At 45.0% G+C, this 14663-nt stretch overlaps 1 protein-coding gene and 1 long non-coding RNA gene across 2 annotated transcripts in view; both read left to right on the top strand.

Moving 5' to 3' along the window:
- Positions 1-148: 148 nt before the first annotated feature.
- LOC306826885 lies at positions 149-3697 on the top strand. Its single transcript, XR_013779541.1, has 3 exons — positions 149-723; positions 2458-2643; positions 3605-3697. It is a non-coding gene; the product is annotated as an uncharacterized lncRNA (long non-coding RNA).
- Positions 3698-3715: 18 nt separating this feature from the next.
- Positions 3716-14663, top strand: part of LOC306826861 (uncharacterized protein) — a 44992-nt gene continuing 34044 nt past the window's right edge. Inside the window, exons 1-4 of the mRNA XM_079348399.1 lie at positions 3716-3790; positions 7279-7464; positions 8271-8456; positions 9511-9696. Of these exons, the coding sequence (XP_079204525.1) occupies positions 7299-7464; positions 8271-8456; positions 9511-9696 (538 nt within the window). The 5' untranslated portion in view covers positions 3716-3790; positions 7279-7298. The remainder of the gene's footprint in view (positions 3791-7278; positions 7465-8270; positions 8457-9510; positions 9697-14663) is intronic.

The raw sequence follows: 14663 nt of genomic DNA, 5'->3' as shown, positions 1-14663 counted from the left end.
CAGATGCTGCACACCTAATCTGCTCCGGAGCAGGTTATGTTGGAGATAAGAGATCAAACTGTGAAAATCTCTGCCCACTGACCAATCAGATCTTTTGATTGTGGAGGACACTTCATGTGTCCCGCATGATTTTACATTAGAGCAGGGTTTCTTAACCTTTTTGACCTTGGGGCCCAACATTTTCAGAGCAAGATCATCTGGGGCCCAATCGAGTGAATGGTTCTGATTTGACTTTTGCGGTCATTTTTATTTAATAGCTATTTGTGTCACTATGTTGTAATAATGAATACTGTTCTTCATTTGTATGTTTTTTAATCAATATATGAACCTATACATAGGCTAATTATGCATAAAACCTTGCACAAGTTAAGATCATTTAATTAATTTTGCTCATATAAAACCATGTCTAAGTGCATGTTTGTCAGATAAGTAACACAATATAAACTTAGCAACAAAAGCAATAAAATTAGGTGCTCAATGAAGTTAGGTAGATTTGTTGAAATTAAAAAGAGCATTCTGTTTTGTGTAGCGCTGCCCCCGTAGCTGTCATTATTTTTTCGTTTTAAGAACCTCTCCATTACGTTTCCATTCAGATTCAGGCCCCGTTTCCACGGAGACGCTGTGACAGGAAGACGAAACATTTGGACATGCGCAGTAGTCGAGAACAAACAACAATGGCGGCGACCTTTACCCGAGCACAGGGCGACCATACGCAGCATCTAGGTAAGACTTGGGAGAACTAGCCACTAAAGAGGATGTTGTGGAGGAAGTGGTTGTACTGGTGAGTGTCGCGCTGTAAAGTTCCACTGCCCACTACTGGCTGGGCGTGAGAACTACATCGTTTTCACTCAGAGACCTGCCGTGTAGACGGTCTGTACTTCGAATCTGGAGTGGAGTCGTTTCGATGCATTTCTGTCACAGCGTCTCCGTGTAAACGGGGCCTCAGGGTCGTCACCTAGCAGAGTTGAGACTGCTCCGTAGACGTTAAGCTAAATATTCTTCTCCTCGTGATGTAGGCCTACTTCTAACTGATGATACTGCCTCTGGTGGTCGGAGAGTATATTGCAGGCCAACGATCACGGCCCTTACGGCCCACAGATGCAAACATATTATCCCCTTGCGGCCCTGCAGGTGGCGCTCGCGGCCCTTCAAAGGGTAGGTCATCTGTCCATCATTCAATGTGGTTAAATGCTGCACAGCATGGATGAATGTATGGAAACGGGGCTACAGGGTGCTTCTCACTGGCTGCGGTTACATGGACACAAATAATTGGACTAAAAGCCTGATCCGAACAAAAACGCTGCATGTAAACATGTCAATCAGAACAGACTGATCCGATCAGGCTCAGGCGGTTTATGCTGATCGTTGTTTGGATCCATGATCTGATGGTGTCTGACTGACTGGGGTCAAACGGTCCTGACTGCGCATGTCTGCCCCAGTAAAGTGACGTGTTTCCATCAGAGTCAGTGGGTGTGTTTGGATTGTCCCTCCTATCCACTTTTACTGGCGTTTTTTCCTTAACCCCAGAAGCTGTTAAGTGGCGGCCATGATAAGAACCGTTCGAAGTTAAGGAAAGGTGGCTTAATGCTTCCTTTATAACCTCCTTTAGGAAACACCGGACCATCCTTTACCAAAGGAGATAAGAAAGTGCCGCCCCACAATTCATTGCAGCCGCAACTTTTAAAGGACTCGACCCATATCCGAGCATTCACGAAGACTAAAGATCTGTCAGAGGAGAAATGTGGAGACAATCTGCACCTTGATTTGACTTCTAATTATTTACAGCCTTTGAATTTATTTCATTTCTTTTTTTATTGTGGGTGTGAAGAAGATGAACATTGCTTTTATACATTCTTGTATCATGTTTGACTGTCTTTAGTCTGGACCTACTGGACTTAAACTGTCTTTAGTTTGGACCTACTGGACTTAAACTCTCTTTAGTTTGGACCTACTGGACTTAACACCTTTCCTAAGTCCTTTATGAATTCTCCTAACACCTTTCCTTAACCCTGTGACTTTTTCACGGGGTTAAGGTAAAGTGGAGAGTGAAAGTAGATAGGAGGGACGATCCGAATGCACCCCTGTGATCAGAGTGTACAACTTCATCAATGATCGCCCTGTCATTTAAAAGTTTAGTCTCCACTCTTGGTCCATGACGAGTACTCTCTCTCTCTCACCTGTCTCATTTGGATCATATTTGTGTTTTATGTATTAATGTATCGTATTTGCCTTTCATACGATTTCATACCACCTTATTTTAATCAAATATTAAATTGCGGTAAAAAAGAGTCCACTTTGGAGCAATAGTTAGCGTCTTTCCCAGCGAGCTACAGTAACTTCTCTGATATCAACAGATTCATTGTAAACTGTTCATTCATATGATTTCAACGTTGCGCTAGCATTAAAACTGATTCCGCTACGTCTGCCTTAAAAACCGTGTTTCTTTTTTTGTTACAGACACAACAGAAGTGTGTCAGATGTCCGGCTTTCAGGATCTTAAAGAGCTCTTCAGACGGCGGCTGCTCGCTGCGGTTCACAGAGAGAACTCAGGACAAACAACATGTGGATACGAAGAGGAGCTCCACCGACAAAGAAAACTGCTGCAAGTGATGTTAACACCTGAAATCAAGCTGCACAGAGCAGGTAGGTTTTCTTTCCACTGCTGGAAACATGTTTCAGGGAGCAGAGCATTTAGTCTTTAGTCCATAGTACTAATACTGGACTTAAACTGTCTTTAGTCTGGACCTACTGGACTTAAACTGTCTTTAGTCTGGACCTACTGGACTTAAACTGTCTTTAGTCTGGACCTACTGGACTTAAACTCTCTTAAGTCTGGACCTACTGGACTTAAACTGTCTGTAGTCTGGACCTTCTGGACTTAAACTCTCTTTAGTCTGGACCTACTGGACTTAAACTGTCTTTAGTCTGGACCTACTGGACTTAAACTGTCTTAAGTCTGGACCTACTGGACTTAAACTGTCTGTAGTTTGGACCTACTGGACTTAAACTCTCTTTAGTCCGGCCCTACTGGACTTAAACACTCTTTAGTCTAGACCTACTGGATCCAGTAACAGATCTTTGCTGTGTATTTGAGTAGTTCAAGTAGATATGATTATTAGAAATGTTCAATACATGCTATTCATTCTTGTCTTTGTGCACACAAACTTCAGACCACCCTCTGTATAATCGGAGCCCGAGATAAAGAATCCGACTCAGTCCGGATCTGTCCCTGTCCAGGTTATACACTCTCCTGAGCTGAGAGCTCAAAGTTAATCCATTTATTCAGGGCCCAAGACAACCGTACCGATCTGTACCAGACTGCTGTGTGTAAACGGGACTAAAGGGTGCTTCTCAGTGGCTACGGTGACATGGACACCTTTCATACGATTTCATACCACCTTATTTTAATCAAATATTATATTGCGGTAAAAAAGAGTCCACTTTGGAGCAATAGTTAGCGTCTTTCCCAGCGAGCTACAGTAACTTCTCTGATATCAACAGATTCATTGTAAACTGTTCATTCATATGATTTCAACGTTGCGCTAGCATTAAAACTGATTCCGCTACGTCTGCCTTAAAAACCGTGTTTCTTTTTTTGTTACAGACACAACAGAAGTGTGTCAGATGTCCGGCTTTCAGGACCTTAAAGAGCTCTTCAGACGGCGGCTGCTCGCTGCGGTTCACAGAGAGAACTCAGGACAAACAACATGTGGATACGAAGAGGAGCTCCACCGACAAAGAACACTGCTGCAAGTGTTGTTAACACCTGAAATCAAGCTGCACAGAGCAGGTAGGTTTTCTTTCCACTGCTGGAAACGTGTTTGAGGGAGCAGAGCATTTAGTCTTTAGTCCATAGTACTAATACTGGACTTAAACTCTCTTTAGTCTGGACCCACTGGACTTAAACTCTCTTTAGTCTGGACCTACTGGACTTAAAGTGTCTTTAGTCTGGACCTACTGGACTTAAACTGTCTTTAGTTTGGACCAACTGGACTTAAACACTCTTTAGTCTGGACCTGACTTAATACCGGCAATGCGAACCATACTCCTGTTCCGGTCGTACAAGGACCGGACCGCCCTTAGCAAAGGGCCCCGAACCCCATACTCACGGAGCACCCCCCAGAGGGCGCCGCAAGGGACACGGTCGAATGCCTTCTCCAAATCCACAAAGCACATGTGGACTGGTTGGGCAAACTCCCATGAACCCTTGAGCACCCGCTGGAGAGTGTAGAGCTGGTCCAGTGTTCCACGGCCAGGACGAAAACCGCATTGTTCCTCTTGGATCCGAGGTTCGACTAACAGCCGGAACCTCCTCTCCAGTACCCTGGAATAGACTTTCCCAGGGAGGCTGAGGAATGTGATTCCCCGGTAGTTGGAACACACCCTCCGATCCCCCTTCTTGAAAAGAGGGGGGACCACCACCCCGGTCTGCCAGTCCAGAGGCACTGCCCACTGTTACAGAGGCGTGTCAACCATGACAGCCCCTGCACATCCAGAGACTTCAGATACTCAGGGCGAATCTCATCCACCCCTGGTGCCTTGCCACCAAGGAGCTTGCCAACTACCTCGGTGACTTCGGCTTGGGTGATGGACGAATCCACCTCTGAGCACCCAGCCTCCGCTTCCTCAGTGGAAGACGTGAAGGTGGGATTGAGGAGATCCTCGAAGTATTCCTTCCACCGTCCGACTACATCCCCAGTTGAGGTCAGCAGCTCCCCACCTCCACTGTAAACAGTGTTGGTGAAGCACTGCTTTCCCCCTCCTGAGGCGACGGACGGTTTGCCAGAATTTCCTCGAGGCCGACCGAAAGTCCTCCTCCATGGCCTCCCCGAACTCCTCCCAGGCCCGAGTTTGTGCCTCCACGACCGCCCGGGCTGCAGAACGCCTGGCCTGCCGGTACCCGTCAGCTGCCTCAGGAGTCCTATGCGCTAGCAACGCCCGATAGGACTCCTTCTTCAGCTTGACGGCCTCCCTTACTTCCGGTGTCCACCACCGGGTTCGGGGATTGCCGCCACGACAGGCACCAGAGACCCTGTAACCACAGCTCCGAGCAGCTGCTTTGACAATGGAGGTGGAGAACATGGTCCACTCGGACTCAATGCACCCAGCCTCCCCCGGGATCTGTGAAAAGCTCGTCCGGAGGTGGGAGTTGAAGACCTCGTTAACAGAGGGTTCAGCCAGACGTTCCCAGCAGACCCTCACTACACGTTTGGGCCTGCCGAGTCTGACCGGCTTCCTCCCCTGCCAGCGCATCCAACTCACCACCAGGTGGTGATCAGTTGACAGCTCAGCCCCTCTCTTCACCCGAGTGTCCGAGACACACGGCCGGAGATCAGATGACACGACCACAAAGTCTATCATCGACCTCCGGCCTAGGGAGTCCTGGTGCCACGTGCACTTATGGACATCCCTGTGCTCGAACATGGTGTTTGTTATGGACAGACTTTGACTAGCACAGAAGTTCAATAACAGAACACCACTCTGGTTCAGATCAGGGAGGCCGTTCCTCCCAATCACCCCACTCCAGTTCTCACTGTCGTTGCCCACGTGAGCATTGAAGTCCCCCAGTAGAACAATGGAGTCCCCAGTCGGAGCACTGTCCAGCGCCCCTCCCAGGGACTCCAAGAAGGCCGGGTACTCCGCACTGCTGTTCGGGCCGTGGGCCGAAACGACTTTTAGAGACCTGTCCCCTACCCGAAGGCGTAGGGACACGACCCTCTCGTTCACCGGGGTGAACTCCAACACCTGGCGGCTGAGCTGTGGGGCTATGAGCAAGCCCACACCAGCCCGCCGCCTCTCACCGCGGGCAACTCCAGAGAAGTAGAGAGTCCAGCCCCTCTCGAGGAGCTGGGTTCCAGAGCCCAAGCAGTGCGTGGAGGTGAGCCCGACTATATCTAGCCGGTACCTCTCAACCTCCTGCACAAGCTCAGGCTCCTTCCCCCCCAGTGAGGTGACGTTCCACGTCCCAAACGCCAGAAGCTGCGTCCGGGGATCGGGTCGCCGAGCCCCCCGCCGTCGACTGCCGCCCGATCCACACTGCACCCGACCCTTACGGCTTTCTCTGTGGATGGTGGGTCCACAGGAGGAAGGGCTGAACCCGGCCGGGCCCCACGGGCAAAGTCCCGGCCACCAGGTGCTCTCCTGCGGGCCCCAACCCCAGGCCTGGCTCCAGGGTGGGGCCCCGGCTCCGCCATACCGGGCGACGTCACGGTCCTATTTATGTTTCTCATCATAGGGGTTTTATGAACTGCATTTAGTCTGACCCGTCGCCTAGGACCTGTTTGCCTTGGGTGACCCTGCTGGGGGCTCAAAGCCCCCGACAACATAGCTCCTAGGGTCATTCGAGTGCTCAAACTCCCCCACCACGATAAGGTAGCAGTTCAGGGGGGAGTAGTCTAGACCTACTGGACTTAAACACTCTTTAGTCTGGACCTAGTGGACTTAGTTTACGTCCAGTAGGTCCAGACAGTTTAAGTCCAGTAGGTCCGGACTAAAGAGAGTTTAAGTCCAGTAGGTCCAGACAGTCTACGTCCAGTAGGTCCAGACAGTTTGTCTGTCTCTCTTTAGTCTGGACCTACTGGACTTAAACTCTCTTTAGTGTGGACCTACTGGACTTAAACTCTCTTTAGTCTGGACCTACTGGACTTAAACTCTCTTTAGTCTGGACCTACTGGACTTAAACTCTCTTTAGTCCGGACCTACTGGACTTAAACACTCTTTAGTCTAGACCTACTGGATCCAGTAACAGATCTTTGCTGTGTATTTGAGTAGTTCAAGTAGATATGATTATTAGAAATGTTCAATACATGCTATTCATTCTTGTCTTTGTGCACACAAACTTCAGACCACCCTCTGTATAATCGGGGCCCGAGATAAAGAATCCGACTCAGTCCGGATCTGTCCCTGTCCAGGTCATACACTCTCCTGAGCTGAGAGCTCAAAGTTAATCCATTTATTCAGGGCCCAAGACAACCGTACCGATCTGTACCAGACTGCTGTGTGTAAACGGGACTAAAGGGTGCTTCTCAGTGGCTACGGTGACATGGACACCTTTCATACGATTTCATACCACCTTATTTTAATCAAATATTATATTGCGGTAAAAAAGAGTCCACTTTGGAGCAATAGTTAGCGTCTTTCCCAGCGAGCTACAGTAACTTCTCTGATATCAACAGATTCATTGTAAACTGTTCATTCATATGATTTCAACGTTGCGCTAGCATTAAAACTGATTCCGCTACGTCTGCCTTAAAAACCGTGTTTCTTTTTTTGTTACAGACACAACAGAAGTGTGTCAGATGTCCGGCTTTCAGGACCTTAAAGAGCTCTTCAGACGGCGGCTGCTCGCTGCGGTTCACAGAGAGAACTCAGGACAAACAACATGTGGATACGAAGAGGAGCTCCACCGACAAAGAAAACTGCTGCAAGTGTTGTTAACACCTGAAATCAAGCTGCACAGAGCAGGTAGGTTTTCTTTCCACTGCTGGAAACATGTTTCAGGGAGCAGAGCATTTAGTCTTTAGTCCATAGTACTAATACTGGACTTAAACTGTCTTTAGTCTGGACCTACTGGACTTAAACTGTCTGTAGTCTGGACCTACTGGACTTAAACTCTCTTTAGTCTGGACCTACTGGACTTAAACACTCTTTAGTCTGGACCTTCTGGACTTACACTCTCTTTAGTCCGGACCTACTGGACTTAAACACTCTTTAGTCTAGACCTACTGGATCCAGTAACAGATCTTTGCTGTGTATTTGAGTAGTTCAAGTAGATATGATTATTAGAAATGTTCAATACATGCTATTCATTCTTGTCTTTGTGCACACAAACTTCAGACCACCCTCTGTATAATCGGAGCCCGAGATAAAGAATCCGACTCAGTCCGGATCTGTCCCTGTCCAGGTCATACACTCTCCTGAGCTGAGAGCTCAAAGTTAATCCATTTATTCAGGGCCCAAGACAACCGTACCGATCTGTACCAGACTGCTGTGTGTAAACGGGACTAAAGGGTGCTTCTCAGTGGCTACGGTGACATGGACACCTTTCATACGATTTCATACCACCTTATTTTAATCAAATATTATATTGCGGTAAAAAAGAGTCCACTTTGGAGCAATAGTTAGCGTCTTTCCCAGCGAGCTACAGTAACTTCTCTGATATCAACAGATTCATTGTAAACTGTTCATTCATATGATTTCAACGTTGCGCTAGCATTAAAACTGATTCCGCTACGTCTGCCTTAAAAACCGTGTTTCTTTTTTTGTTACAGACACAACAGAAGTGTGTCAGATGTCCGGCTTTCAGGATCTTAAAGAGCTCTTCAGACGGCGGCTGCTCGCTGCGGTTCACAGAGAGAACTCAGGACAAACAACATGTGGATACGAAGAGGAGCTCCACCGACAAAGAAAACTGCTGCAAGTGTTGTTAACACCTGAAATCAAGCTGCACAGAGCAGGTAGGTTTTCTTTCCACTGCTGGAAACATGTTTCAGGGAGCAGAGCATTTAGTCTTTAGTCCATAGTACTAATACTGGACTTAAACTGTCTTTAGTCTGGACCTACTGGACTTAAACTGTCTTTAGTCTGGACCTACTGGACTTAAACTGTCTTTAGTCTGGACCTACTGGACTTAAACTGTCTGTAGTCTGGACCTACTGGACTTAAACTCTCTTTAGTCTGGACCTACTGGACTTAAACTGTCTCTAGTCTGGACCTACTGGACTTAAACTGTCTGTAGTCTGGACCTACTGGACTTAAACTCTCTTTAGTCTGGACCTACTGAACTTAAACTGTCTGTAGTCTGGACCTACTGGACTTAAACTCTCTTTAGTCTGGACCCACTGGACTTAAACACTCTTTAGTCTGGACTTACTGGACTTACACTCTCTTTAGTCCGGACCTACTGGACTTAAACACTCTTTAGTCCGGACCTACTGGACTTAAACACTCTTTAGTCTAGACCTACTGGATCCAGTAACAGATCTTTGCTGTGTATTTGAGTAGTTCAAGTAGATATGATTATTAGAAATGTTCAATACATGCTATTCATTCTTGTCTTTGTGCACACAAACTTCAGACCACCCTCTGTATAATCGGAGCCCGAGATAAAGAATCCGACTCAGTCCGGATCTGTCCCTGTCCAGGTCATACACTCTCCTGAGCTGAGAGCTCAAAGTTAATCCATTTATTCAGGGCCCAAGACAACCGTACCGATCTGTACCAGACTGCTGTGTGTAAACGGGACTAAAGGGTGCTTCTCAGTGGCTACGGTGACATGGACACCTTTCATACGATTTCATACCACCTTATTTTAATCAAATATTATATTGCGGTAAAAAAGAGTCCACTTTGGAGCAATAGTTAGCGTCTTTCCCAGCGAGCTACAGTAACTTCTCTGATATCAACAGATTCATTGTAAACTGTTCATTCATATGATTTCAACGTTGCACTAGCATTAAAACTGATTCCGCTACGTCTGCCTTAAAAACCGTGTTTCTTTTTTTGTTACAGACACAACAGAAGTGTGTCAGATGTCCGGCTTTCAGGATCTTAAAGAGCTCTTCAGACGGCGGCTGCTCGCTGCGGTTCACAGAGAGAACTCAGGACAAACAACATGTGGATACGAAGAGGAGCTCCACCGACAAAGAAAACTGCTGCAAGTGATGTTAACACCTGAAATCAAGCTGCACAGAGCAGGTAGGTTTTCTTTCCACTGCTGGAAACATGTTTCAGGGAGCAGAACATTTAGTCTTTAGTCCATAGTACTAATACTGGACTTAAACTGTCTGTAGTCTGGACCTACTGGACTTAAACACTCTTTAGTCTGGACCCACTGGACTTAAACTGTCTTTAGTCTGGACCTACTGGACTTAAACTGTCTTTAGTCTGGACCCACTGGACTTAAACTGTCTGTAGTCTGGACCTACTGGACTTAAACACTCTTTAGTCTGGACCTACTGGACTTAAACTGTCTTTAGTCTGGACCCACTAGACTTAAACTGTCTTTAGTCTGGACCCACTGGACTTAAACTCTCTTTAGTCTGGACCTACTGGATTTATACTGTCTGTAGTCTGGACCTACTGGACTTAAACTGTCTTTAGTCTGGACCCACTGGACTTAAACTGTCTGTAGTCTGGACCTACTGGACTTAAACACTCTTTAGTCTGGACCTACTGGACTTAAACTGTCTTTAGTCTGGACCCACTGGACTTAAATTGTCTTTAGTCTGGACCCACTGGACTTAAACTCTCTTTAGTCTGGACCTACTGGATTTATACTGTCTGTAGTCTGGACCTACTGGACTTAAACACTCTTTAGTCTGGACCTACTGGACTTAAACTGTCTTTAGTCTGGACCCACTGGACTTAAACTGTCTGTAGTCTGGACCTACTGGACTTAAACACTCTTTAGTCTGGACCTACTGGACTTAAACTGTCTTTAGTCTGGACCCACTGGACTTAAACTGTCTTTAGTCTGGACCCACTGGACTTAAACTCTCTTTAGTCTGGACCTACTGGACTTATACTGTCTGTAGTCTGGACCTACTGGACTTAAACTCTCTTTAGTCTGGACCTACTGGACTCAAACTGTCTGTAGTCTGGACCTACTGGACTTAAACTCTCTCGTGTCTGTCTTTTGATGTTAGCTGAGACAAACAATAATGCAGTCTTAGAGTAATCAAATTTTACTCAGAACTGAGAAGAACTAATCCAGCCTGATTTTAAAGTAGCCCAATGTTGAAAAGTGGCAGCGTCTCATTCACATTAAATGTATATTTACCGTTGATCCCTAATGTGAGTAGAATGTTTATGTCAATAATCTAACAATACAATCACGTTTAGACCTTGAGAACATGAACTATAACAAGTTAAAAAGTTAAATAACACTGCTGGAAATGGTTCAAATGTCTGAAAGGTGCGTATATCAACATTTACATTATTTTTAAACTGTGAGGAAATATATCTTCCATTTTCAGGGTGTAAAACAAAGCAGAGTTTAACGTTTTTACAGGTCATTTGTGATGATTGTTTCCAGCCACTGGCTGACTTAGCGGTTAGCTGCTATCATATGACGCTATTTACATAGTGGCTTTCGGCATCCGGCTTACACGCCGCATACCAAATAGGGCACGGGTGGCTGTGGAAACGCAAACTGGATCGGGCTTAATCGAACCAAACTGTACCGAGCCGTACCCGACTGCTGTGTGGAAACGGGGCTTTACGCCGATGCATGAACACACACGGCATAATCTGATCATGTTATTTAACGTAAACGGTGAAATCAGAATGATTTCAATCAGATTGAAGAAATTCTACCCATGTAACTGCAGCCAGTGTTTCCAGATCTCATGAGAGAAACAGGCGACTTCGCTCCTCTCATAGATAATATATACCCAGCCATGTCCAAATCAAAATCAAGATTTCTATGAACATTTTTAATTTCACTGTTATGAGATACGATTTGCAACTGGTGATTTAATTGAATGTAATGGAATTGCACTTTATTTTGGTATCTTGTCACTCAGGATTTTGTTAGACAGGAAGTCTTTATTTTGAAGACTTGATTAGAACAGTGTGTGGCCGCCAGTGCTGATAGTTCATTTTTCAATAAAGTAGAGCAGTAATGTTCACAACAGATAGTCGAGCCTCAGTCATCTTTAGAAAGGCTGTCATTCATATTTGGTGCTGAAACCCGGGATATTAAAGCCTTTTTCGAATGAAGTGAACAACCAACGACTTGAGATAGGGGGGTTACATGTCTTGCCCAACGACACACCAGAGATATTGCTTAATGGAGCTGGGGATCGAACCCTCGACATTCCGTCAGAGACAACGACTCTACCCGCTGAGCCACAGCCGCCTCAATAAATAAATAGTGGATCAAACAGTTGTGATGTTTACACAGGGTGTGAGACCAAGATGAGAGATGTCTCTGCTGAGGATCATATGGACGAGGACTACATTGAACCAAAGTGTAGCACCTCCCCTGATTACAAACCCATTTTGAACCTGTCACAGAAGAGTAAACGAGCCAGCAGCAAGGGGAGCACCAATAGGTGTGGAGGAATCCTCACACGGTGACACTAACTTCTTCGGATACTTTGTATGCATGAATTATTGAAAATAGTTTAAGAACAGTCTGAAGAACAATATTCGGCTAATATTAATAAAGAACAGCTGCTGCTCCATCACCTCAGACCCCAGGTCAAGACTTGAGAACTCTTTTGTCCCCCTATAGGTCATCAGACTGTACAACACCTCACTGTCACGGCAGGGGAGAAGCACACAGTGACTCCTGGACTTTCTTTTTTCTCACTCCTCATCTGCACTGCTGTCCTAAGAGTCGGCCTCTAGTTGGACACTTTAATGCAGGGGTACTCAAATACAAATTTTAAAGGGCCACAAAGATTGTTTTCAATGACTCAAGGGGCCATTTATTGAGATCGGTCAGGCCGCATGCAATAATACTGTAATATTCAAAACAAAATGTTCTTTTCATTCAAAACTACTAAAACAAAAAGTAATTTCCATTTTTTGTTGTGTCAAATGGGACTGATTTAGTAAAGCTTTGTCTTGTGTGCTATTTGATCTACTAACAGCATGCAGTGTGGGTTGTGTCTTTCATATGAGCAAAACGCGTTTGTCTAAATATGCAACATGAGGCGTTTCTGCCCCAGACTCTAAAATACTGAGTTAGTTGGTAAACACAGTGATTTTACCAAGCCAGGCAAAAACAGAGGTGATTGTGACGGTGTCTGAATTTAACATGCTTGAAAGGAACGCTCGACAGGCTGCAGTTAGGAGACAAAGTTTCCCCACGCTAACGTGTTTTAAATGACAGAAAAATAAAACGCATGCATTTATTTTTTTTATTTCTATTCAACAATAGTTGAACAAAGAGAAACACCTTGATTAAACTAATATTACTGAACATTCACAGCCTCTGTATCCTAAAGAATTGTATTATTTTATTTCTCCCTATTTCCCTTTTTTCATCCATTTTAAACTGGACATTTCCTGTTTCTCGTGTTGCGTGTTTGTCCCTCCTGCTCGTCTCCTCCAGTGTGCTTTTCTTCCAACTCGCTCGACTCCTCCATTGACAGCCCTGTACTTCAATGACAATCACCTTAATTATTCCTGGTTTCACCTTATTGTTTGGATACTTTAATGACAACTACTTGAATCTGCATCCCTATTGTCTGCATTCTTAGTCATATAGGGAGCCTCCTAAATCTTGTTTCAGGTTTATTATATTAGGCAGAGGGGATAGAGGTTGTTTATGGTTTACTGTTTATTTTAACTAATGTCTTGTGTTCTGCATGTCTTGTATACTGCTACTGGATGCCTCTAATATCCCTCGGGATCAATACAGTGTCTGTCTGATCTATCTAAAGTTACTTAAGCTTAAGATAAAATAAAAGCATTCCAAAGATTCTCAAAATCCAAAATCAGTGAATTTCAATCATGATCAAAATGTGATCAATTCCAATTAACATTGATTGTCAGCCATTAAAAATGAAATCATTTCAAAGGCTTTATTAAGATTCAAAAATCAGTCTAAATCTGATTAATGTTTGTTTACTGTGTCCTGCAGATGCCCAGCAGCTGTTGGTGAGTAAAGAGTTTCCACCTGAGCAGCAGGAGTGGAGCCACATTCTGGACCAGGAAGGAAGTAAGAAACCTCAGTCCTCACAGCTTCATCACAGACAAACTGAACAGATGGAAACAGGAGTTGATGGAGAGGACTGTGGAGGAGCAGAACCAGAGAGGGATTCAGATCCAGAAAGACCTTTACAACTAGAGACTGAAGACTCTGATGAACCAGAGACTGAGGTTGAGACTGACGACTCCTATGAACCTGAGAGTGTTGACGGTGATGATCGGCAAGAGACAGAATTTAACTTCAAAAATAATAAACTAAAGACTGGAAAGAGACCACATAGCTGCTCAGAGTGTGGTAAAACATTTAACCGAAAAGGGCTTCTAACCAGTCACATGATGTTTCACACTGGAGAGAAACCATTCAGCTGCTCTCAATGTGAGAAAAGATTTATCCGTAAGGCCAGTCTGACAAAACACATGGCAACTCACAGAGGGGAGAAACGCTTTTGCTGCTCTGAGTGTGGTAAAAGGTTTAGCTGTAAGGGACATCTGACCAGTCACATGTTATTTCACACTGGAAAGAAACCCTTCAGCTGCCTTAAGTGTGATAAAAGGTATTGTTCCATGGGAAAAGTTACCAGACACATAAGGATTCACACTGGTGAGATATGCTAAAAGTGATCCTAAGCAATCCAAGGTTGCATCATGAATGTATATTAAAGTATGTAACTCTCTTAGATCGATAAACTCTTTATTGTCCTTGTATGAAGAATACAACAAAACTTGGTTTGCAACAATGCTGTACAGCAGCGTTCGCAAAATAGGTTCCCATATAAACCAGTCCCTCCAGAATTTCACAGACTTTTTGGGGGATTGTTGCGGCTTCAAATGCCTGAATTTGCGGCAGCATTTCCCAAAATTGCAATGTATGTTGCGATGTTTTTAGCTGTTTTTAAATTGCGGCAGGAAGCAAATATTGCAAAATAGTCTTTTTGATTATTTGTGTTTGCGGGACTTCTGATTTGTTTTTGTTTGATTGTGTTTTGTCAGAAATGTGTGTA

Source organism: Symphodus melops (genome assembly GCF_947650265.1).
Source record: "Symphodus melops genome assembly, chromosome: 7".
NCBI classification, from domain to species: Eukaryota; Metazoa; Chordata; class Actinopteri; order Labriformes; family Labridae; genus Symphodus; species Symphodus melops.
This window is presented reverse-complemented; position numbering and strand designations above follow the sequence as displayed.